The 26,072-nt window shown below is 38.9% G+C and overlaps 1 protein-coding gene across 3 annotated transcripts in view; it reads left to right on the top strand.

Moving 5' to 3' along the window:
- LYN (LYN proto-oncogene, Src family tyrosine kinase) overlaps positions 1-26,072 on the top strand; it is a 51,717-nt gene that overhangs the window by 5,756 nt on the left and 19,889 nt on the right. For 2 of the 3 annotated variants that reach the window (XM_027749048.2, XM_027749049.2), the window contains exons 2-8: positions 16,139-16,275; positions 17,485-17,533; positions 17,626-17,731; positions 18,204-18,302; positions 18,408-18,511; positions 19,938-20,087; positions 21,369-21,521. In XM_027749048.2, coding sequence (XP_027604849.1) covers positions 16,144-16,275; positions 17,485-17,533; positions 17,626-17,731; positions 18,204-18,302; positions 18,408-18,511; positions 19,938-20,087; positions 21,369-21,521 — 793 coding nt within the window. In that variant the 5' untranslated portion in view covers positions 16,139-16,143. The remainder of the gene's footprint in view (positions 1-16,138; positions 16,276-17,484; positions 17,534-17,625; positions 17,732-18,203; positions 18,303-18,407; positions 18,512-19,937; positions 20,088-21,368; positions 21,522-26,072) is intronic. The other variant, XM_027749051.2, reaches the window with a different exon arrangement.

Here is a 26,072-nt window from a genome sequence, read left to right as displayed (position 1 = left end):
AAACTGTATGTTTCATCTCTTGGTTTAGATGTCTGTAGGAAATTTTCATTTCCCCTTCTAGTAGAGTAAGCCTCAGATCCTTTCATAATCCAGTTATCATTTGTAATCCATTCATGCTGCCTTATTAGGGAATATGTGCCCAGAAATATATAACCTCAGCTTCATGAAGAAGTCTGGTGGAGTACCAACCTGGCACTACTGACATGGTCTTCAAAGTGTTTTAAGAAGGCTGTGCCTCCATAAAGGGCAGCTTTGTACTTCTGTAGATGGTCAACAAGAGTTGACCAACTTCTATGTAGAGTACAGTTTATGTGTAGGTGCAATCTGTTCTTAGAGACTACTGCTGTTTGCCACGTCTGATTTAAAACAGTGACCTCAACCTGACTTGAAATGGGTTAGTTTCTACTATGAAAATGGTCAGTGAGGATTGTCTGTTGCCCCTTTGTCTGCCCTTCTGTAATGTTGTTTGACCTTCTCTGGTCAAGTTTCATTTCTGTCGCATGCAGGTTTTTCTGTGCTGTGTAGTGGCACATGGAAAAGGTTTCTGAGCCAGCGTTGACTCTCCGTGTGAACACGTCTGGTTCAGTGAAGCAGAGCGTGGATTTACCAGCATGTGTGCTGGCCTGAAGAAGAAACCAAGGCTTGGTGTTGTGGGGGTGTGGTGCTAAGACAACAGCTCTTGCTCCAGGATCTTGCTGTTCTCCTTGGTGTTGGTGTGCTGAACAGTGAACCCACAGAAAGTGAAACTTAAGAAACTTAGCTTTGAGAAGGCAGTGCAAGTTGCACTAGCAGAAAAGAGGTTTGGCTGGTGGAGTGAACAAGTGGGGGGAATACGCTTCAGGTGAGATACTTCTGCTCTTGATGGAGCATTTAAGCAGGGTTGAGGGCATTGGATATGAGTGTAAAAAAATGGAAAACTCAACATTTGAGCGGTTGATTAAAATCAGAGATCAGAACAGTATTCTCTTCTGTAATGCATTTGACTAGGTTTAGATGGGTGAAAGGTCCTTTTCCTTACTCCTGCAATAAACAACAATACCAAGATGGTTGGTATGGTACGACACAGGAAAGAAATTTCTCCCTTGAGCACAGAATACAATTTCAGTGATGTGACTGTATTGTTTATTACGGGTTCTATACCTTGTCATACTGACTGAGAATATATGCTTTCCTAGGGTATATTCTCTCCCTATTAGTTATCATCCTTTGCATTTGATTGTTTTTTCTTATTTTATCTCTCTGCTTCTGCAGTCTTCCTGCTTCATTTATTTCTCAGCATTAAGCCCAATTCTGACTTCTTAGGGATTTTGGCCTCCTCTCCTGCACCTTTTATTATATGTTTTGTGTTGTCCTGAGAACTTCCTGTGCGTGTCCAAACAATGAAGGAGTCTTATTGGTTTTTTTCAAGCATTTTCTTTGCACAATGCTTAATACTGTGGAATTCAAGTGTAAGTTGTGGACTCATTACTGTCCTCCTGAAACAAAATTGGATAACCATTGTGAACACTGATTTGTTCTTAGTTCTTGCTTTGAAAGTTAGCTGTGTGGACTGTGAGTGCTGAAGTCACAAATAAACATTTGGGCTTGTGCACAACCTAAGATAGTTTTTTAAAGTACAGTATAACCACATGTCCTGCCTATGAGCTATATACCTGATACATGAAGTTACAGAGCATATAAACTTTAATGAGCAGCCAGTATGGTTGTAATAATAGTGCTGTGAAATTCTTCCAGTCTGCAGTATGAATGTGAAAATTATATTCATGGACCTCCGGTTTACCGTGAGTCTAAATCTGCCAAAATTATCATGCGTGCTGGCCTACTCTTTAAGGTCCGTGTCCTGCCCTTTGTGCAGACAGTCCTGATGTGAGTCTCTCGAAGTCTGTAGGGGTCATTCAAGCCGTGTGCTGCCACTTACAGGATCAGAGCCTGGTTCAGTGGAACTGGCTATGGTTGTAACTGCTAGGTCTTCATCTGCTATCAAGTGCAAGGCTCTTGGCCATTCAGCAGGACTAGAAGCAACAGAAAATACTAAATCCTGTGCAATCCAGTAATGATATATCATGAATACAGAAAGGTTTGTTGTTTTTAGAGGGTGAAAACAAGAAATGTCCAGGCAAAGTCAAAATAGTAGCAGAGGTCAAGGTATTAGTCCGTTTTTGAAAATGCAATAAATTAACGTGTTGAGAATATGCAACATGCTTCTTCAAGTCAGTTCTCTATTGAGATCTTCTATTTAGTATAGAATAACTTCTCCCAAATGTAAAAGAACTTCAATCAAGTAATATACTTGCACAGCTATTGTCCTGGTAATTTGGTGAACTATGTTCATTCTTGCCCTTGAGGGAGATCATCTGCAAAAACATATGTGTGTTTAAAATCGAGGGTCTCCAGGTCTTCCTTATAAAGTTTGAAGCTGAAACAGTCAACTGAATTATCAGACCAGCTATTCACAACCCTTCCTCAAAGAGAGTTCCCAGATTCTCACTCTCACTCCTCTGTGAAAAGGGAAAGAATGTAAAATATTTTAAATTTTGGTTAACTTTAGAGAAACTTCTTATTCATGCTCAAATGTGCAACAAATGTGAAAAACATGCTTAGAAAATTGGATGTGAATTCTTATTCATGTTCATTCAGACATATTTCCTGCAATGACATATTTCTTTTTACACTCTTACTGTCACCCCAGCTTGAACATGTAGTTTACAAGACTTTAGTTAGAGTATTATTGTGACTTTCAGACCTGAATTGATGAAATTTTGCTGTCCCTTTGGATATGTTTGGTAGACTTAAGTGAAGTGTACCTGTATCTGTTTAAAAAAAAAACCCCAATGTCAAGGACTTCAACTAAAAACATTCAAAAATTGCTTATCATATAGCTCATTTAGTTCTATTTATCATGTTTGCAGCAAACTGTTGGTTCAGATGATATCCTTTGGTGCCTCTGCATATATACCAAATTGCAACAGTTGCTTGAAACAGTTTACTAAACTGGGCCAGAAATCAACTGGTAAATTCCTGGTTTAGGAAGGAATATAATTAACACAGAATTTAAAATTAAGTAAAATAAACAAGTTAGGAATAGACTTTTGTGAAGAGCCAGAACCTGGAGGATGTTCTTGCACCCTTGAATTTAAGGGAGGTTCTGCTACTTAAGATCAGTGAGAACAAGACAAGGTGATTCCTCCCAAGGATACTTACACAGTTAGTGCTGAATGTTGTTCTAGTATCCCTGCAAAGATTAAATGGCACAGAATTTCATTTCTACTAGTGTAATTTACTGGCACCAGATTTGACACTGTCTGATTTATTTTTTTTTTCAAGAACTGTGGCAACTTCCTCTTGTGACTTAAGAAAACTTGTCCTAGGTTTGCCAACTTCCAGGAGGAAGTGAGCTCTGAGTGTTAGCTCATGTCAGCGTGAAGGATTTAACCCCAAATTTTCATCTGAGCATGGAATTCATTCTTGAGTCCGTGTTACATACCCCAGTATAATGTCCTGTGTTTCAGGAGGGTTCTTCTGTGTATATCTAGTGCTGTACGGCTAATGAAATACAATACAGTCTGCTGGAGAAGTAAGTGTATATTGGTGTTTGAAATAGTAAAAAAAAATTCTTTTTTTCTTTTGTGAATGTCAGTGCTTTAGACGTGCTCAAGACATTAGATGATGCTATTATAGCGAATGCTATGTTTTAGTTGCAAGTTTGGTCATGAGTAGATATCAGCATTCAAAAATGGAGGTGAGAGCAGCTGAAGAAGCTCTCTGACCGATGGAGCGGGATGATAAATGCAGCACGGGGCAAAGTAATATGAGTTACAAAAGGACTAGGCTATTAGGAGCCATAGTTAGGATCCATTGACACAGAAGTCATTCTGCACTGATTTAGTCATAACTGACGTAATCCATATCGAAAGCAAATTGTAGAATGCATAAAACCAGATAGGTCTATAATAATTGATTTATTCCCTGGTTACCTAGTTACCGGAATTTGAAAAAAAACAAAACCTAAAATACATTAATGTTCTGGTCCCCATTTCTCTCTTTTATTAAACACACTGAAAACAAAGATGAACCCAAAGGAGAAGTGTTATACTTTCTATGAGGCCACCCTCAAAACCTTCATCAGGGCTTACTGGCTGTGTATTTGCTGCCATCCATCATGTTTTCATTGGCTAGTTGAGGGATTTGGACAGGCTGGATCGATGGGTTGAGGCCAATTTTATGAGATTCAACAAGACCAAATGCCGGGTGCTGCCCTTGGGTCACAACAACCCCATGCAGCACTACAGGATGGGGGCAATGTGGCTGGAGCACTGTCTGGCAGAAAAGGACCTGGGGGTGCTGGACGACAGCAGCTGACCGTGAACCAGCACTGTGCTCATGTGACTAAGAAGGCAAATGGCATCCTGACTTGTATCCGAAACAGTGTGGCCTGCAGGACCAGAGAAGTGATCATCCCACTGTATATGACACCAGTGAGGCTGAACCTCAAGGCCTGTGTTCAGTTCTGGGCCCCTCACTACAGGAAAGACATTGAGGTGCTGGTGTGTGTCCAGAGAAGGGCAACAAAGCTGGTGAAGGGATTGGAGCATAAATCTGATGAAGAGTGGCATAGGGAGCTGGGGTTGTTTAGTTTGGAGAAAGGAGGCTCAGGGGAGACCTTATCACTCTCTGTAACTACTGAAAAGGAGGTTGTATGAAGTAGGGGTGGGTCTCTTCTTCCAAACAGCAAGAGGAAATTGGCTCAAGTTGTGCCAGGGGAGACTTAGATTGGATATTAGGAAAAATTTCCTAACTGAAAAAGTGGTCAGGTGTCAGAACAGGCTGCCTAGGGCAGTATCAGACTCTCCATCCCTGGAGGCATTCAGAATACCTCTAAATGTGGCACTTGGGGACATGGTTTGGACTCAATGATGTCAGAGGTCTTTTCCAACCTTAACAGTTCTATGATTTGATGTTGTGATAATTTCAAGGTCTTCATGATCTTTGCGTTCTATTTACAGTACAGCAGTGGGTTTGAATTACAGGCATACCTCAAAGCAAGAGAACACATCTGCAAAATACTCTTTATTGCCAGCAGCATCTTTAACTAGTTGAAGGCCGCATTCATAAATAACCATCCTCTCCCTTTAGTCATAGTAGCTATTAATATTCACTCAAAAAATGTCCTGTCAGTACATTTATCCAGGCATGTGGATGTTGAGCATTATGCTCCCTTGCTTGAATGAGACAAAGGTTTCAAGTATCAGCTGCTACCTGCAAATATACCTTCCTTTGCACCTTCTGGAGAGGGCAGACAGAGTAACAAATTTCAGCTGAAGAGCTAGTTGGAGAACAGCCTGGTGATGATTCCCCAAACTCACTGTACGTTAGCAAGTTGCTCGCTTCGTCCCTTGTTGTCTTCTGAGTCCCAGTGTAAACAAGGAGAAGCTCTTGTTTCTCTTTCATATGTCACGTGGTAAATGCAGACATGGGGTACTGCACATGCAGGACCACTTGTTCCTTAGGGTAGTTTGTTTGTGTGGCTGTGCCTTTGGTTTCAAGTACATCGATCAGTGTACTGAAATCAACACCTGAGTAAACCCACCATGGGTAATGAACCAGGCCTTTTGGACTGATGTAGAAGCCCTTGTTGCACTCCTCTCAACTACACCTTGTTTTGGGAGGCAAAGTGTTTGTGTGTGAAGAAGGGGAGGCCAGAGAACTAGGTAAGTACCGCTGGGAGTGAGGAAGGATAGTTCCGAGATCTGCATTCTCCAAAGAAACAGCGTGAAGCTTGTCCTATCCTTCTGTCACATCATTTGTTATGAGAATGAAGACCTTTGGGCTACTCCTGGACCTCACTCCAACCCCCTGTTAATTTAAGGGTAGTTTCTCGTTTTCCTATGCCACAGTTACTGCTCTAGTTGTTAAAAAGGGAGGAGAGAAGGATCCTCATCCTAGTGGTAGACATGAACGTGCGTAAAGCTCAGGGCAAATACTAGACTAGTGAAACTTTAGCACACTGCCATTATTGACCAAAATGATTGTTTTAAATCTGAAAAAAAATTTATGTGAGTCATAGATACACTCGGCTTGGAATGTAGACATAGTCCTTGGGGTTTGCTAGCTGGAGTGACACACTTCCTAATAGTTAGGAAAAATGTTGATCCTCTTCAGTGTAGTGGTTTGGCCAAATTCTCTTTTGGAAATGCATATTTGATTATATGGAGCTGCTGTTTGTCATTACTGAGTGTTTTTACGAGTCAAGAAAATGACATTTTTACTTATAGTTTGCATGACACTTTTAAGTCTTTAAAGTATTTTGGGAACCTTCGCTTTAAGTTGGTTAACATATTGGTACAGTTTTTCTGTTCCATGTCATATGATCCTTTCCAAGAATTTGGAATAGAGGTATTTATTCTGTTAGGTCAAACTAAGATGTTATTTGACCTTTTCCCCTATCTTCAAAAGATATAGTGCAGTGGAAAAAAGCTGAGGAAATGGAAGATGTGGTTGCCTGAGGGCTGGCAAAGTGAATTAATTCATTGTTGATATTGATTCAAAATTCTGGAGGATGCAGTTGAGGCAAATGATTGTAATAAAATGAAGAGAGTATTATAAGGTCAGAAAACAGATGTTAGTTTAATGTAAGTCTTGTTTTAAAATTAATGCCAAAAATACTGACTACATGAATCTGAAACATTTTTATAATATATAAAGTCTATTATACAATGTTAACAAAATTACAGTCTTGTGTGAACTAACTTTCTTGTGTTTTGGTCTTTTTTTTCTTAAATCGAATAAACAAGAATCAGTAATTTGTACAAATTTGGTTTCATTTCAGTGTAATGTTTTGTTTCAGAAGTTTGTTTTCATCCTTCTGAAAGCATTTTCACATTATTATACCTTTTTTTTTTAACCACTGCCATTATTCCTGCATGAAACCAAGCTTTTAACTAATCTAGACAAAACTGTAATGGATTTACAGAAAAGTAGAGGATGCTGCTTTCTTGGTCAAACTCCCCATCCCTGTTAGAGCTACCTTTTGTGTCATCAACTATGTTGATATTTATTATATGTGTTATGCTGTCATTTATGAGTTCCAACAAATGTTGTGTATCATTTATCTGAGCACTGAATAAACTTATCCTCTCCCTGGACACTTGAAGGCAAGACAGGCAAAGGTTGGAAAGTGGATTAGTGTCACTTGAATTTAGAAAAATGTTTACTTTGACTGATACAGTAAGTTTTACCAAAGCACTCCTGTTACAAAGGCTGTGCAGAGAAGTACATAATCTGTAAACCTCCCCTGACCACACCTCATTTCTATATAGCTGTATTGGATCACTTCACACTTCGAAGTTTGAGATATGATAACTTAAGTCAGTTATTTGCCATTTAGTATAGTAATATGCCAATTAATGTTGGTTCTTGCATCACTAAAGAACCTGGTCTAGTAAGTAAAAACAAAATAAAACAAAAAGGTACAGTATAGGAGAAAAGATTTTCATTATGATCCAACTGTGCTGCTCAGAATGGCTCTGCCTATCCCAGAAACACATCAATACAGCATGAGTACTGCAAATCCAGATATCTTATCTGACCAAAAGTTTCCTTATGTTCTTTTGTCAACTGTTCTTACGTCAACTGTTGGGGGATTTCTGCTGAATGACCTCTCCTATGAAGACAGGCTGAGGTGGGGTTGTTCAGCCTAGAGAAGAGAAGGCTCCGGGGAGACCTTGGAGCAGCCTTCCAGTATCTAAAAGGAGCCTCCAAGAGAGCTGGAGAGGGACTTTTTACAAGAGCATGTGGTAACAGGACAAGGGGAAATGGATTCAAACTGAAAGAGAGTAGGTTTAGATTAGATATTAGGAAGAAATTCTTTACTGTGAGAGTGGTGAGGCACTGGGTTGCCCAGTGAAGCTGTGGATGCCCCATCCCTGGAAGTGTTCTAGTCCAGGTTGGACAGGGCTCCAAGTAACCTGGTCTTGTGGAAGGTATCCTTGCTCACAGCAGGGGGCTTGGAACTAGATGATCTTTAAGGTCCTTTCCAACCCAAACCATTCTATGATTCTAATGCACAGTCCACTTCCACTATCGTTGTATGGCAGCACACCTTTTTGCCCTGTTGTAACTTGAATTCTTATTTTAGAAGTATTTAAATTAGGAAATGGACTTGAATTATGAATGTTGCAGAGTCCTAACCCCAGATTTCAATATGAAGGCAAATGTTGGAAAGGAAAACAGGTCACCGAAGGGTGGAGGACGTGGTGATGAGAATTTCAATGAGAACAGTAGTCAGCTTGGTAATTGATTCAAGAAAGATGTCTGCTAACCCAGATTGGTTTAATTGGACTGAGATATTTGTGCATTAATGTGAATCAGGGCTCTGAAGAGGAGGAGAAGAAATACTGGTGCAGGGCTTAAAACTGAGTGTTGCAGAGGAAGTAGAAATGTGATGGATTTATAACTGTAGTAGGAATGCAAGTGTTTGGGAGCATGAAGGTGATAGGATGATACTTTCCGTGACTGCTATAGGAAAGCATAAAAATTAATCTGAGATAGCATGGCCAAAGTAGAATTTGTCTTGGTCACAATTGCTAAGGAAGAAACTGTGAAAGGAGCTCAACAGGGTTGTGGTTCCTGTCTGCTGCACTTCCCCAAACTCTTGGCAGGACCACTGTCTGTTACCTGTTACATTAGCATTACACTGAGACTTTTCTAAAATACTTTCATTTGCAATGAAAAAATAAGGGTCCCCTTGTGATATTAAGAGGCATTAGAAACACACAGGTGGCTGAGAATATTGTGCAGAACAAATAGTCTGGCAAAATAACGGGGAGAAATTTAATATCAGAGTGTAAGGTAATGCCACTGGAGATATGAAAGTCTGCTGTGACAACAGTTCGCCATTATGAAAAATGAGACAAACCTGGATGTCTTATTGGATCACCAAATGTTTATAAAAGGCTAGTGTGATGAAAGTGTGAAAATAATAAAGTAATTTCTGGAATATATATGCATCTTGGTAATGTATTTCTGTAGATGGAAGAAGTAATAATACTATTTGCTTCAAGGCATTGCTGAAAGTCATCTTGGAACACCTGGCCAGCTCCAGCCTCTTGTTCTTAGAGGAATGAGTTCAAAGTGGAACAGATGTAGAGAAGGGCTGCTAGGATAATCAGTGGAAGTGGAAAAGACTGATAGGGTTTGGTCTTTAAAGCCTAGAGAAGAGGCTGAAAAAGATGTGACTTCTTCTCAATCTCCCAAGAGGATGAAGGGCTAAATGCCGTTATTGTTCCCAAAATGTGCTTAAGACTGGGAATTATGAGACAGTTTCTAAGCCAAGTGGAATGAGGTTCTGAAACCTTTCAGCAATAATATTTTGTTCTTCTGCACCACCGCCCATTAACCTCACTAAAAACAGAGCGTGGTAAACTCACTTCTGAGCTTGTATGATGTGATTGCATTGCTCAGAACAGGTCTGCCTTTCCCAGAAAGTAATTTTGACCCTTTTGCTCTGATCATGGGTCATAAACTAGATAGCTATGTGATCTTGCTCTGATAGATATGCACCTTTGCAGTGTTTGACTTAAATGAGACTAAGTTTGAAGAAATTCTACAGTAACATGCTTGTTGCAGACTTTTCCACTACAGTAGTGTTGGTTACACTACTTATTTCTCTTATTTGCCTGTTTATATAGATATGTATGTCAAAATATTATTTTAGCTTTGTCTCACCTTTTCCACAAAAAAAGATTGAAGCAGTTAAAAGAATTCCTCATTATTATTCCTTTTTTAAAAATGCTGTCACCTGGGCTAGTGCTCCTCACATCACAGGAGCAATGACAGTCCACACAGGACAAGTCTGTCCTAGTTAAACACTGAGTAGATTCAGGTTATTCATGCTCCTTTTTATATACATTGCAGGGAGCACATGGTGATTTGTGCCCATGTCTCTGTGTGTGTGTGTCTGTGTATGCCATGTATATGTGTATCATATAAGGGCTAAATTCTGTTTGGGAGACATAGAGATGATATGATCCAGACCTACAGAAAATAAGCTAAATTTAAAAAGATATTAAAATACACAAGGCAAGGATTGAATGAGACGCAGATAACCATTTAGCAGAAAGGCAAGGGAAGAACAAACTGCTTAAGTTCCCCTAGCTGGTCTCAAGTGCCAAAACAAGATGTGGGAAGTGAAACATGCCCAAAATGAAAGCTGACCCGGGATTTCTGTATTTGCATGAGTCTAGTTAGATGAAAGTTACCAGACAATCAGGTCTTACAGTAAAATTTAAATTTGTACCTATAGATAATACTGTATTGTATTATTAAATAAATATATATATATACACACATATTTTTTATATATATGTGGTGAATTGCAGGTAAAAGAATAAAACCGAACAGAGGCAAAACTAATAATTTTTGAGACATGCAATAGGAATAGGAATCTACTTCAGTTCAGTTACTCTCCATTTTGGTTCTTTCACTTTACTGCCAACCACAGATAATTTATTTTTGTCGCTCTTATTCTCACTCCAGTCTAGTAGCAAATCTTCACTGGCGCAAATATGTGTAGAGCAGTACTGATCAGCCTTTTCTGAGCTCTACCACCTCAAGTTAAACTCCTCTGTTGGCAACTTGGCAGTTGCTTTGCCATATGATGATAGGTCAAAATTAACCCAGGTTTCACAGGCCACTCAGAGATAGTCCTTCTCATAGTCCAGTAACAGAGGTATAGAAGATCGTGCAACACTTGGGTGCTACAGATGGTGTGGAAGAAGATCAATATAAAGTGGAGGTCAGCAGTAACAGGGAAGATAAATGAATTCCTTAAATTTAAGATTTTTCCCTTTTTTTTCATGGAATAGTAAACTTGAGCACTTGATTAAGTGATGTAGAAAGCTGGATGGGCTTCTGAGAAAGCAGGTTTTTGTGTCCCTGAGCAGAGTGGGCTTATGATTCTTCCTCCCAAGCAGTTTTAATCTAAGTTGATCACTGACTTTGAGACACTTCTGCTTTGACCTTGAGGGAATTGCAGAGAAGTCTCATATGCTCAGTTTCATATGCTCAGTTGTTTAGATCTGATGAAGGCATCACTATGTTACCTCTGACTTTATAACTTGTGAAGTAGCAGCAAACTAACTGGCATTAAAGGCCAGAATGAAACATCTAAAACAAAGGAGAGCAAATATATTATTTTCAATTTTTGAAAAAAGTATTAAAAATAAAACTATTTACTCCTTTGCTCTCTAAACTGCTTTAAAGCTCCATGTGTGTTAACAGTTTTTTATATATATAGGTGTAAAGTATTGCTTCCTGTTCTTTGGTTCAGAAGTTTAAATATAGAGCAACATTCAAGACTCAGAGTAAGTTGGGGGTCTTGATTAATTTTTTTCTTGTTCTTGTGCATAAGAAATTTGTGGTTTAAATGAAGAGTTTAGTCTTCATATTCAGTTGAATACAAATGTATGTACCTGTTAAAATAACACATGTATATAGCCGATAAAAGCCTAAGCCATGCAGAGAATTCATGTTTAGATATATAATTATTCACCTTTTGAACAGATGTTTATTTGATAAATAGAGTTCCTTGTATACTCAGTGTTGTACTTCTAATTATTTTAAAAGTTACTTTATTATTGGAAAAGCCAAAGTATAATCTGTGAGGATTTGAGAATCATTTTAATGAAGAGATGATTTCAATCAAGAAAAGGCCAGACATGTCAGGTGGATTTTTAGGAAATTATTTCTAATGTACAACATATATACTATATATGTAACAGAATCACAAGGAAGAGAATGGTTGTGACCATAAACAAAACGAAAAATGAGATCACCTTTGTAGATGATGTAAAGGGTAACTGCCAGGAGGAAATGAAACCTCAAATGCTGCTGATGGTGGATGGACAGGGGATGGTCACATGAACCTTGACTACTTGCAGTAGAAAGTATTGTGGCTTTAGACACATTACATGGTGCTAATGTAGAAAAAGGCTGGTAAAACAAGAATATTCTGGAGACAGACAGCAGCTTTTAACCCTGGAAAAATGTTTCACTTCTGACTTCTGCTCCCTGTGATCCATTTTGGAAATATGACTCGTGTGTTGCTGTAGCAAGATGAAATAGGGCATTCAGAGGGAAAATTCCAAGTAAATGTCTTGTAGACATCAGAATCGATGTCTGTGGAACAACCTGCTGCAGAGGCTCTGCATGATGGTGCTTATGGATACCCCTGGGGCTTTTTGAAGTGTGCCTCAACTTAGATACTTGTTGCCATGCTGCAGCTGTTGACCCAAGTACTTGTCTTTACCTTTTAGCCATGAAATACAGTATGCTCTTTGTTAGAAGAGAAGCTGTTACTTTTTTAGATATCTGTTTATAAAGATTAGCAGCTGTGTTAAGTAGAGTTTCTTTTAATTCAGTGTTTATCTTTCATGTCTAGTTGTGTGGACAGGGCAATAAATGAAAAGCAGGGATGAAAAGTAGTGTCTCCTGTATTGCAAAAGTGTTGGAATGGGAAACATCTGAGTAGGGACTGACAGCATTTTCTCTGTTGTCTAAATTATTTTTGTCTCTGACGAACAATAACGTACTTTTATTTATGATGATGCTGTGCTGTCTGTATTGCTCTTTGCTTACTGTATTCTCTGTCTCTTTATATATCTGCACAAAACACTTCCTTGATGCTCCTTGTGATATGGCAACAGAGCGCTATGCAAATGAACATTTTACACCAAGTGAAATATTTTATTTATGCATGAATGTACTCCCCCCCTTCAGATTTTTCTTATGACTACTGTATAAGCTCAGATAGATGTACACTGCAAACAGATTTTATATTTCAGGGTTTCTTTTTTTGTATGGGTAATTTGCTAGGGTAGAATGTTTAGAAAGATAACTTTGGCAATGATATAATATTCTGAATTTTGAATATTTACAGTGGGTGTTGACTGAAACTCTCCGATCAGTGTCTGCTCTTCATAGTAGCCCTATGAATCTTTACATTGATACCACTCTCAAAAACCTGGAAAAGGCCCAGATCAGATTTCAGTGTAAAAATGTATCATACTGTGCTGGAAACAAATACATCTGTCACTGCAGGTGAACTGGGCAGTGAGGCTTTTGAAACCAGTACAGTTACATTTGCTTCGGGTGTAGGACTAATCGAACAGAATTTTGGATGTGCAGTCTGGAACCCGGTGCGCATCGCTTTACAAAGGTCTAGCATGTACAGAAATATAAAATCCTGTGGCCTTTGAAGAGTTCCAAAGTGTTTTGTTTCACACTATCAAAAGAACGTGTCCTCATTGATCCAGTTTTGACTGCTTAGAAACTATTTTTCAACTCTGTTTGTGCTTTGTCTCCATTGCCTGCCTATACTTGTTTAGAATAGGCAGTGCTTTAGGAGGTTACCTTTAGGTAAACCCTTGATATCAACTTGCTCCTACTTAATGTTCAGTCCTTGGGACTATACTTTAGTAAGGGTACAGTAGGCCCCATTGAACCAGCTATGGGCTTCAGCATTAACTGTTGGGGCTATTTGCTAATGCAGAACTAGCTAAATTCTCTGAGGACTGTGGAGTATCATCTCTATGAGGAAAAGAAGCCATTAAAAACAGTGCTTCATGATGAGGCTCAGGATCTTCTCTTTGTTGGAAGCCATCACATATGTTATCTCACATACTGTATTTGTGTGATTTCACGTGACATCAAGTAGACTTCTGTGTGCTTATGAAGCACCTGCACATAGGCATGACAGATCTGTTATTGTTACTCTCATGAACAAATGATAACCTTGAGCTTATCAGCACAGCCTCACAGCAGTCTTAAGTTTGTGTGCTTTAAGCTGCAGAAAAAAATCTGAGTAAAAATGCTTCTCTCTGGGTCTACACCAGCACTGAGCACAATGCAGTCTTTAAAGATATGTTCAGCTTTCTTACAGGAATAGGAAAGGGCTTTTTGGCTGACAACTTAGATCAAATTACCTTATGTCCTCCGCTTTAGCTGTTTGTTCTGTAGAAGCAGAACTATTCAAGAGCAAAAAGGTTAGCCTTTAGGTGGATAAATACCTGATCTTGCAGATACAGCAGGTAATTAAACACTGGGCTTCCTGATGTCTAGGGTGAGTTTGCAAACACCAGTCTGCCTCTGGGTGTACAGAAATTTCCTATGAACCATTAACAACAGAACAAGAGTCATCAATATACTTACAGTTATAAATAAATAAAATAAATAAAAAATCCTTCTCAGTATTTCAAAACAACCCATGTGGAGCTGAGAATTTGGAAAACTCTCCCAGTGGGTGTTTTCACAAACTAAAATTAAGCATTAAAGATACTAAGGGAAGATTCTGGCTGAAGATGCCCCCCAGTGTCTTTAGATAAGTATGGTAACACTGAAATGCTAACAGTCAAGAAGAGGAAACTGTATTCTCTGCCTATTGATTTTCTGTAGGATTCCTTTTATTTTTATTTCGAGTGAAGACGAGAAGGGGCGCAGTGGGTTCTAATGGTGCTTTTAAACCAATATCACAGTTCACTGCATCACTGCTGAAACCTTATCCACCAAATCCAAGGTTTGTGGGCAATAGGTGACAGATAATTTGCAGAAATGGTAGGAAAGGAACTACCTTCCTCTCATGTTTAGAAGAAAACATTCTGTGGATATGTCAGTGCATCTGTCATTATATGGTGCTTCCTCAATTGAAGGATGGGAGATTGAATAAAGGTGATATGGGAAGTTGAGACTTGCCATGTGGGACTGCTTGTTGCCTTGGTTTATTGGTATAGTCAGTTAGGATTGTGATTATCATCAATATTGTTACAAAAGCACAAGTCTTAATAAGAACTCACACCAATCTGGTTAATGTTCCTACTTGCAGGATGTGTAAGGCACCATCCCATTGAAACAGTTGTATCTGCAAGTGGGTACCTATACTACTACTTTACCTGTTTCTCTATATTTTTTATCTGAGAGATGAAGGTAAAAGTGAGATGTAGTATGGGGTGTTACAATCTGCTTTAGCTTCTCCAGCTGTGTTTTAGTCACTGTTTGTTTACTTGAGCCCATATTTGCACTGAGCTCTTATTTTAAGTTTTATGTTGTTCAAAGAACTGGCTTTAAAGATTAATTAGGGCAAGGGGGAGTATGACTGTGTGCCTGCAAGGGAAAATGTGACTGTGAACCTAGCATTAGAGCAGTGACCTGAAAGGAGGGAGAGAGGAAGGAAGAAGAGGTTTAAAAAGCATTCGTAGTGGATTCTTTGAAGAGTAAGTATAATTACTCTCCTCTGAGGGAGGAATGTAGAAATAATGTTGTATATATGCTTGCTGAAGTACTGTGTAATTACATCATGGGATCAGGAATCGGGTTCCAGTCATGCAGATGCTAACAGCTGTATCTCATCTGATTTAGCATGGATGCAGATCCTGAGAGAAGGATTATCCTTCTAAATTGTATTGGAAAAGAAATACTTGTGATTTGCCATCACTGATATACACATCGACTATTTCAGACTGCTGTAACTGGCGCGTGTGAACAAGGAGATTCATTACTGAACGTCACAATATCAGTTTGTCTGCCATGGAGCTGGGACTGCACAAGTCATCAGCTTCATGTGAGAGTGGGGATTTGAAACAAACAGAGCTCCCTGCTAGACTGGCGTCTGCAAAATGAAGTGGGGAGATACAAGCATTGCTAGATCCAGCTGCAGTGTTCATAATTTGGATTGGAATTTCTTCCTATGTTTTCCAAAGCAGTCTTTTCTTTAAAACATACAGATAAAAGTTGCCACTACAGTAATTGTGTTTTTGTTGTATCTATTCCAAAGCTCAGAGAAGTATCAGAAAGATACAATGGGTTTTGTCAGGGGAGGGTAGACTGAAGAGAAAATACAATAAAACTGAAAATGTGGAAATGGTAAATAACTATTTACTTCATATGTGGATTGAGACAAGAAGTAATTGCTTTCCTTTGCAACTGAAAAGAGCTTTCAGCATGTGTGCCTAACCTTCAGTTGTCCTTCCCATGAACTATTGTGTATGAGAAGGAAGCATGTTTTTGCTATGTAGCCCAAATGATTTCATGGGAAAGGGCTTGGTTTATGGCATAATGATTTTGTTTAATACCTTTTTTATTCCAACAGGAAATATGGGATGTATAAAATCAAAAAGGAAAGAGAATCTGCATGGAGATGGGCTAGATTTGAAGAATCAACCAGTACGTAAAACTGAACGAACTATTTATGTGAGGGATCCAACGTCCAATAAACAGCAAAGGCCAGTAAGTAGATAGTCTCAGGGGAGAATTCCTGTAGCAAGATCAAAGCATGACTGGCATAACTTAAATTTCAATCCAAAACATGTGCATGGAAAAATTCAAATGATCATTAATCCACAATTGGGCTTTTGGAGTTGTGCAGTTCACCCTCGATGAATAAGTACTTAGGGAAATAAAAATTAAAACTTGATGATTTGCTACTTTATGTTTGTCATATTTTTTGCACGAAAACAGTAATCCTTGGCAATGTTTGATATAGATATAACTATGACTGTAGAAGACTGCTAGATGAATGTAAAAAACCTGCAATAGTTTAGAACCGTTTTAAAAAGCATCAGTGTTGGGATTTTAATAGCTGTGGGATCCAGGTGCTGATTATTATACTTAGAGGCTGAAGTAATCACGGGCAATAGTTTACCACCTCTGGTTAACTTTCCTTTTACTCGCTGAAGTCCACTACTTGACCTTGCGTGAGGTGTGTAGGTAAGGATGGGAGGAGAGGGTGCAGTGGTGAAGGGAGCAGAGCTGTGCTGTGGGAGGAACAGGATAAGGGTACCTTCATGTGTGCTGGTATTGGAAAAGAAGGGTGCTGGGATGGGGAATACCACTGGGTACCAAGTGGGTTTGCTAATTTTCAGATTGACTGGTACCTATTTTTCCCCACCTTCTCTACCGTGCTGAGGAAACCGTGTCTCCTGACTGCCCTTGTTAAGGGACCATAGTCTCTTCAGGTGTGAGTGGCACCCTTCTCTCCTCTCTCACCAGCTGACACAGTGAACTCAGCATGCTCTCAGTCAATGTACACACAATACAAACTACCATTTTTTTTTTGATTACCCTTTTTTTTTTTCTTGCACACTTCCAGTGACATAACCATGCTTGTAGTTCTCTAGCATGACAGCTACATGGTAATAACTGTCTTGTTAAAGTGCCCTACCTAAAGCCTCTTCAGCAGAAGTCCCAAAGCTGTAAACTTCATCCCCACAGCTTGTGGCCCATCTTCATGAGGTCTGAGCTGCTCAATTTAAAATCTAGTGGCGACTTACTATACTTTTATATTGTAGTTTGCTTTTGAAGAATGGTGGGGAAATACTGGAGCATTTCCTCTTAATGTAAGACATGTAAGATGATACCAAAGCAAGTGAATACTATGTAATTTAAGATCATCATAAAGATCTAAAACTGCTTAATTAAAGACATATTTTGTTGTAGGCAAATCCAGAAGCACAGCTATTACCAGGACAGAGGTTTGTCAGTGAAGGTACGTTTTTATAGAAATCTTACAACTGCATGCTATGCCCATGTCAGCCTGCAAAATGATGTGAACATTCCTTTGTCTTTCTACTTTTCTAGACACAGAGGAGCATGGAGTCATTGTAGTAGCTTTGTATCCCTATGATGGCATTCATGAAGAGGACTTGTCCTTCAAAAAAGGAGAAAAATTGAAAGTTATTGAGGAGTAAGTGTGACAGTACTGGTTGTATTGTAGATTTTCTTTGGGTTTACCTAATTCCCTCTATAATGTCTTGCTATCCTACTCATAACATAGGTCTATGAATGGTAAGTGAGCTCCCTTATATATGATAATACAAATGCATGTGGAGTTGTGCCAAGTTGAATGGGACTTTGAGCAACCTGCTGTAGTGGAAGGTGTCCCTGCCCATTTCAGGGGAGTTGCAACCAGAGGATCTTAAAGGTCCCCTCCATCCCAGACTGTTCTATGGGTCTGTAGTTCTCTGACTTGACAGCTGCCCTCAGTAACAGCGACCAACGTTGATCCAGTGGAGCCAATGGCTTCTCAGACAGCTTGAGTTTACAGGAAAGATTATGCTTCTCTCTCCAGCACGGGCAGAGCTCTCAACACACTATAACCTAAATAACAATATATCTTATTTTTCATTGTGAATACTACTACTGTTTCTGTTTTTCAGGCTGGGAGAATGGTGGAGAGCAAAATCTCTCACGACAAGGAAAGAAGGCTTCATTCCCAGTAACTATGTGGCTAAAGTAAACACCCTGGAAACAGAAGAGTAAGTTCTCCCAGGCTCTAAATACTGGCTAACTTCTTCACCCTGGTGGTGTATCCTTTGTGGATGGGGAGAGAAACGGTTGTAACTCTTTGAAATACTTTTCAGATGGTTCTTCAAAGACATAACCCGAAAAGATGCTGAAAGATTACTCCTGGCTCCTGGAAATGGTCCTGGAGCTTTCCTTATCAGAGAAAGTGAAACATTAAAAGGTAGGCTTTGGGGTGGGTTACTTTGGAATTGATATAGAGTTAAAAACACACAGTCAGTCTTCACAAAAAATGGCATCAAGTGGCGCTGGATGTGGAGAAGTCACAGTGTGTCCTATTGTGTGAATTTTCTGCAGTTCTGTAGGAGTGAGAAGGATGAGAAAACCACCAGGAAAATAGAGAAGAGAATAACACCCAAAGCTGAGATGGGGGGAAAAAAAGTGTGATTACAGTGACAAGAAGCAGGAATGGATGAAGTGCCATCTTTTCTTGACTTAATGTTTATAACTCCTCTATTGAAAGACTCTTTACTGTAATAGTGGTTGCTGCATTCTATAGTCTTCCAGTCTGCATCCATTGCTGCAAGTTTAAATTATAGTTACTGCATAATGAGGGTTTTCACTTCTACAGTGTAGTGTGATTCTGTCCAAAAAGCTTTTGGGTAAAGTTTTGTGCTGTAGGCAGAGCGCTTTGCGCTGAAAAGCTTAGTGAATTTTCCAGGCTCTTCAGCTGGGACTTTGGAAAGAACATAGGAAGCCTCTGGACTCTGACAGCAGTCTGACTGGATGTTCCAACTGAATGCTGTAACACTGCATCCTCCAGAGGAAGACACATGAAGCCCTTCAGCAGATCATGTGTCTGTCCACTCCACAGGGTGGCTTTTTTTGGCCCCCATACTGCAGGTTCTTGATTAGATGTAGCTCTGTAATGGGCCTATATCATTGTTTCTGTGCTCTCAGATGAAGACTCCTAAATGAAGTTTTCAAAGGAAGACTCCTAAATTCTACTTAGAGCGAGGCAAAGTACCCCCACTGTCACTGGATCTGTGTGTGAGGAGAGATAAAGGGGTGGTTTCTTATCCTTTGAAAATGAACAAGAATTGTGCAAGTAGAAGAAAGGAAGAGCGCTGTAGCTAAGGGTAGATGCTCTCCTACCCCAGCTTAAATCCCAGCTGATGTTAGACTCCCTAGGACTAACAGATATGCTCTTCCTCCTGTATGCCTCAAGCCATCTCCAAACTATCCTTTTGTTAGTTGGCCCACAACAACCAGGGTGTTCCTTTTTTGAAATGCTGATCTCTGATTTTCAGCTTCTGTCTGAGTAGTGTGACAGCCCCGGTCTTGATTTCCCAGCCAAGCTGGGGGACTTTCCGCAAAACTGGGCATTGAATGTGGAGCTGCCTAGAATATGGAACTCCTGAGTTTGTTGAGTAAGATTGAAAAAGAAAGTGTCACTGTAAGCATTTTGGTGACCGGTTCAGGACCGGCTATGGGCTAACCTCCTCCTGTTGATTGCAAAATGCTTTTTGAGGAAATAAGGGAGTAAAAACAAAACCAGGCAAAATGGTGATTTTGTTAAGCTCAACTGTATATGTGTGGGCACTGTAGACTTTTCTATCTGTTAATGATAATTTCTTCTTTATCCACAGGCAGCTATTCTCTCTCCATAAGAGACTATGATCCACAGCATGGCGATGTTATTAAGCACTACAAAATCAGGAGTCTAGACAATGGAGGATTTTACATCTCTCCAAGAATAACTTTTCCCAACATCAATGATATGATCAAACATTATCAAAGTAAGTTAAAACAATTAATGAATTACTCAATAGAATGCAGCCATTATTTCCTGGGATGGAAAATAAATGCTTTCTTCTTTTGTTTCAAAGCTTTTCATCTTTTTTTTTTTATTTTTCCTAAATAACTCAGGCATGCATGTTATCGAAGATAAAGTAAAACTGATTGGAACCCAAGTAATGTTGTTATCATAATCAGACCTAATGCTGTCTGTCCTGTGGCATACCATTGTGAAATAAAGACTAGCTTTATAAAGCATCTCATCAAAGTTATAATGATGTGAAGCTGTAGTAAGAATTGCCTTCTATTTAAGTAAATTAATTCTGTATTTAAGAGTAAATTCTTATTGACAATTAGCAGAAATACATATAGACTTGTGAATGTCATCTTGTACCTAGTGTTGAGTGTGAAATCGTTTTTATTTTTCCTATAAATGTATTTTTTTAATAATTTTTAATGGCATTTTGAAGGAAGTAAAATTCCATAGACTTCAAAGAAAGAAAATTACACCCACACAGAATGTATACATTTATTTAAAAAAAGAGTGGGGAGAGGGGAGGGACAAGTTTCTACCTATGTTTTACTGCAAAACTGGCTTTTAATTCTGCATGATCTCCTAGTGGATAGCTCCAAAATACAGGTTTTTTTGGTCTTGTAATTGGGAAGACAGAAAAGAAAAAAAAATAGGACATAAAATTACATAGTTATTTTTCAAAACCATTCTGAGGACTTGGCCATGAAATTTTTCAGAGTTGTTAGATATGTGTGCTAGTTCTTTGGCACAGCTGGAAAACCTGAGAATTATTCAACATTTATATAAAAGTTGTAGCTGGTCAGTGTCTGGAGAAAAAATAAGGTTGACCTACTTAGGCTTGCATGCACATCTGTCTGAAACCATGTTGCAAGAAAATTTAATGACAAATTCAGAATACAGGTCCCAAGCCTGACTCCAGTGTGGATCTTAACCAACATACTGTTAGTAATCAGATCTGATATTGTATTTATTTGGTACCAATTGTACTAAAACCCCTTAATAATCTGCCAGTAACCAGATGCATGTGATATTTCTTTATTAAATTTGTCTCTGAAAACCAAATTTCAGATCAGAGGCACTTAAAATTATGTGAAAGCACCAGGAAGGCTACATTCTAATCACAGCATCCGATTATTTTGGCATTATTTGAGGTAGTGCACACCTATAATTAAGAGATGTTTGTCTCAAGTCATGACTCACAGAAGTGTAATGTATTTTGTATTTTCTTTTTTTTTTCTTTGAAAACCAGAGCAATCAGATGGTTTATGTAGAAAGCTGGAAAAAGCTTGTATTAGTCCCAAGCCTCAAAAACCATGGGATAAAGATGCGTGGGAAATTCCACGGGAATCGATTAAATTAGTGAAGAAACTTGGAGCTGGTCAGTTTGGAGAAGTCTGGATGGGTAAGTTTATTCTTTTGAAATAAGTATTAAACTCTGAAAGAAGTGTCATTTCAGAGTCATTCAGAAATGTAGTGGACATGAACCTGGTCTGATATACTTGTAAAACAGCCAAATTAGGTCCAGAATATGTCTTCTTGTGAGGAGAGAGGGTTTGTAAAAGAGGGTAGATACCTGACAAATAAGTGGAATAAATCCTTTTGGAGTCTTTTACAGGGAAAAACTAGTGAGTGAGCACTGTAATTTAGAAGGTTAAAGACAATAAGGTTTTTTTGGTAGGGTTTTGTGGGGGAAATAGAAGGTTATAGTAAGATGTGGCTCCCAAGTCTCAAAATTGATGGGTCTCTCAGAACTTTGCTTCAAATCAGAAAGTGTTAAAGAACATGAAATAAAAAGAAACAATGTCTTTTAGTGAATTGCCTATTGAGATTTCATTGTATCTTCATAAAGAAGATGCTGTGATGTAGTGCATGGGGCTGCCAGACTGGGTGAAAAAAGAAAGCAGACTTGACCCAAGCGTATTGTCTGCCAGTGTCTGCTTGGAAAGTAGGTGACTTATGTAGTAAGAAGACTAGAGGTTGAACACCCTCTACCTTGAATTATCATGCAAGTTCCCAATAATAAAACTGTCATAAGACTTACAAGTTGTAAATGTTAATATATACACAGCAAAAAATGATAGCATTAATTATTATCACCTAAATAATTATCTTTGTTGGCTTACAAGCAATATTTTCTCAGCCTTGATGACTTCCTTTGGCAAGGGTCTATGTCCAGTGTCACATAGGCATAGTGAAAATGGTTTAATCGTCTTGCTTTTGAAATGCTGCCTCTTCTGACATCTGAGTATTCTTTTGGCTTCTGTATTGCATGTTCTGTGTGCTATTCATTACTTACACACTTTTTACCATTTACCGTCTTGTTTGGGGTAAACTATACCTTCCTCCCGAAGTCTTCATTAGGATGTTTTTTAAGGCCAAATCATTCTGTCATTAGCCTTTCCTTGAATCTCTTTTTTGGATGTTATATTTAAATTGGAATAAAATTGTTTCAGTTATAATAGTAATAGATGAGATGAAGGTGATTATTATTAATTTTAAGGTGTAAGATTCTATAGGTAAAGTATTTCTGAGCAACTTAAGAGTGTATCCCAAAGCTTGCTAGAAGACACAAAGCTATGAAAGGGTCTCTGATGACCCATAAGAGTGGGTCAGTCTGGCAGGAATGTCACTGCTTTGAAGAGATGCTCTCATTTAGAAAAGCAAAGCACAGATTGGTGCTGTTTGAGTAGCAAATTATACACACAACTACAGCGTCATTCAGAAAGCTCTAGTTCAGTCATAGGTGTAATCTTTTGGTATAAATCATATAAAAATGCAGGCAACACATCACTATAGAATAATATAGCCAAATTCAGCCTTTTATCTGCCTTCATGAGAAAAGGCTTAAGAAACCCTCTAGCTATGATATACATGAATGACAGTTTAGATATTAGTCAGGACAAGTGTCAGTCATTGTGCAGTTATTTCTGTTTAATAAATCAGGACCAGAAATGTTCAACTGACACTGAAATACTGTGGAAGACTTTTGGTAGGAGGTAATCAACTACTTGAAGACATAGATCATTTTGGGAAGTGACTAATTATGCACAAAGGAATAAAACTTTAAAAGGGTGTTTCTGGTTCAAGATGTTTCCTCTTGTTTGTGTCATTATTTTAACATCTAAATTGGGCCTAACCCCTGTGTCTGAAATGCTGCACTGTGAGAAAAATTAATGTACTGTAAAAGCTATCACTGTGTTTCCTCTTCTCTGCTTCCTTTCTGAAGCAAAAGAAGATGATTTGCATGGCACAAGTCTACTCAAATCAGTAGCATGGTTAATACTAGAACCAAGGAAGTTCAAACTGGAAAGCGAACATTAGGTCAGCTATGTGGTGCAGGGTGTCAGCAAACACTGTGTATTGTAATGATCAACCAGGGACATTGGGAGGTATGCAAAGGTACTGAGAAACAACCTAGTTGTTACGCTGTCCTGACTAGAGAGCCGGTTGTTGTGCTACCACCTCACATACAGCAAAATTATTTTTCAGCTGTAGTGTGAATTAAAGAGCAATACTATCCCATGGTTTAATTACTAAATAAATTTCTTCTTGATAAAGGACACTTAGAATTGTGGTTTCAGAGGGAACAGTGTCCCACTCAGAGGAACTGTGCTTCCTAGTAAAGAAAGATGTAGAGCTACTAGACCTTTGTGGCAAAGGGTCACAAAGATTATGAAAGGACTGGAGCACCTCTCTCTTGAGGAAAGGCTGAGAGACCTGAGACTATTCAGCCTTGAAAAGGCTTGGGGATCTTATCAATGTATGTAAATAGCTGAAGGCAGTATGCAGAGAGGACTGAGCCAGGCTCTTCTCAGTGGTGCCCAGTGACAAGACCAGAAGCAAAGGGCACAAACTGAAACACAGGAGGCTCCCTTTGAACATCAGGAAACCCTTTTTCATTGAGTGACCAAGCACTGGCATAGGTTGCCCAGAGAGGCTGTGGTGTCTCCATCCTTGAAGAGAATCAAAAGCCAACTTGACACAGTCCTGGACAACCAGCTTGATTGGGTGTGTTAGACCCTGGTACCTTCCAGAGGCCCCTTCCAACCTGAACCCTTCTGTGATTCTGTGAGACATGGGAATATAGAGATAATACTGTTACTGCAATGTGAAGATAGGAAAGCGTATCTTTTATAGTATTTTCTTTTTAGTATGTCCATAAGTACTTTCTGGGCTTCCACGTTGATATCTTCTTCGTGAACATTTTGGAGCTTATACTGTGGGACGACTAAGAAAACTCTAGGAACAAAAAACAAGCCCGAAGCACTTGGCTGTGTTCCTGTATGACCCGTGCAGAGAATCTTTGTCACCTATGGAGTGGGAAGCTGAATCTCCTCCACTTCTGAAGAGTTCCTTTTACACTGAGAAAACTTGCTACCAATTTCTCATATTGTTTATCACTGCAAGTGCAATTTCTTCATTACAGTTATGTGCAATTTTATGCATTTTATAAAGACTTTCTGTTTTTAGGCTATCAAGTTAGTGTTTAAGTGTGCAATTTGGGCATCAGCTGTGCTGACACAATAGATGAAAACAACATGGCAGAACTGTGCTCACATTTTATGCACTGCACCATGGAAGTGGTTAGAAAGCTTCAGCCTCCGCTCTGTGCCTTCCTATTTAATGGGCTGTATGGAGATGAGCAAGAGATGGAGCTACTGTTGTTGTGTTGTTCTGTTCTTCAGCTGCGTGATGGCTGTAGTTGGTGAAGAAGTGAAGTGCTGACCTGCAATAGGATGCAGAGAAACTGCTGTTCTCAGTCTCTTCCCTGGTCTCCCCTGCAACAGTAACCGCCTGAGATATAATCTTTCTTTTAATAGTGTCATACTTCTGTAGCCCAAACAAGTTGTTTCCAGTATATGCTGCAGGGAATTACTGCAAAAGCAGAGGAAGGAGAAAACTGCATGTCGTAGGCTTGTTCACAAAGTTGTTCATCTTTAGACCTAGAGATCTGGTCAGAAATGGTAGGCTCAACTTCGTTATTGTCTGTTGTAAGTTCATATCACAGCTTGGCCTGATTAATCTTGTGCAAGAATCTGAGGACAACCTGGGTGTCCAAGATACTTCTCTGTTAAAATAATAGTAATCAGCTCCAAGATAGATACCTGAAACACTAAATTTTTTTGAGGATTCTATTCTAAGATGTAGAGAAGAACATTGCTACTGCTTGCTTCACATTTGATTTTTAACAGAAGCTGAAACTGCAGAGAAACTCACTTCCTGCCATGGTATGAAAGGTTTTTAGACCATGGAGTTCAGTGCATCTGGGCAACTACTTTGGTGATGTGATGAAACAGAACAGCACTGCAAGAGCAGGGTCTATGTTTTATGCATTTTTGTTCCTAGTGTGCACTGATATGAAGTGAATCATGATGCTCTGTGGTATCAATAATCCATGAAGAGAATTCTCAAGCAGGGCTAAGAGGAAAGTTAACAAGGCAAATGCAGCCATTATAGTGTATTTTATTAATGAGGCACATCTTGCTTGCATTTCAGGTGTAAAAGATTCTCTTATTCAATAACCTCTGAATTAGAATATTAGTAATATTTGTTTTGAAGGTGTATTTTCTTTTGCAGCTATTAGAAAAAAACAGAGTAAATCGTATCACAGAAATCCTTTTGTTACAATAAAAGACATCTAAAATGAACCAAGAAAACTTACTGGTACATCTCATTGGTATTAGAAAAGAAATTTGACAACACATAGATGAGCTGAATGTTAGTTGCAAAAAATCTGAATTTTATGTCAGATGTTCTAGATCTAAGCAAGAATTTCATTGTTTATCTATCTTCTTGAATTCATATTTAGGTAGCAGTCCTAAGTTCATTCAGCAGACCGTAGTTCATTCATATGATATGGCAAGCAATACTGTGACACAGCAAGCACTGGGTCTGCACTCAGAGTCGGGCTCAGTTCAGCCAAGGCAGGTGTTAGTGAATAGTTCAGAGCCCC

The sequence above is a fragment of the Pipra filicauda genome, unplaced genomic scaffold (genome assembly GCF_003945595.2).
Source record: "Pipra filicauda isolate LSUMZ 115617 unplaced genomic scaffold, ASM394559v2 scaffold81_size6448238_pilon, whole genome shotgun sequence".
Classification (NCBI taxonomy): Eukaryota; Metazoa; Chordata; class Aves; order Passeriformes; family Pipridae; genus Pipra; species Pipra filicauda.
This window is presented reverse-complemented; position numbering and strand designations above follow the sequence as displayed.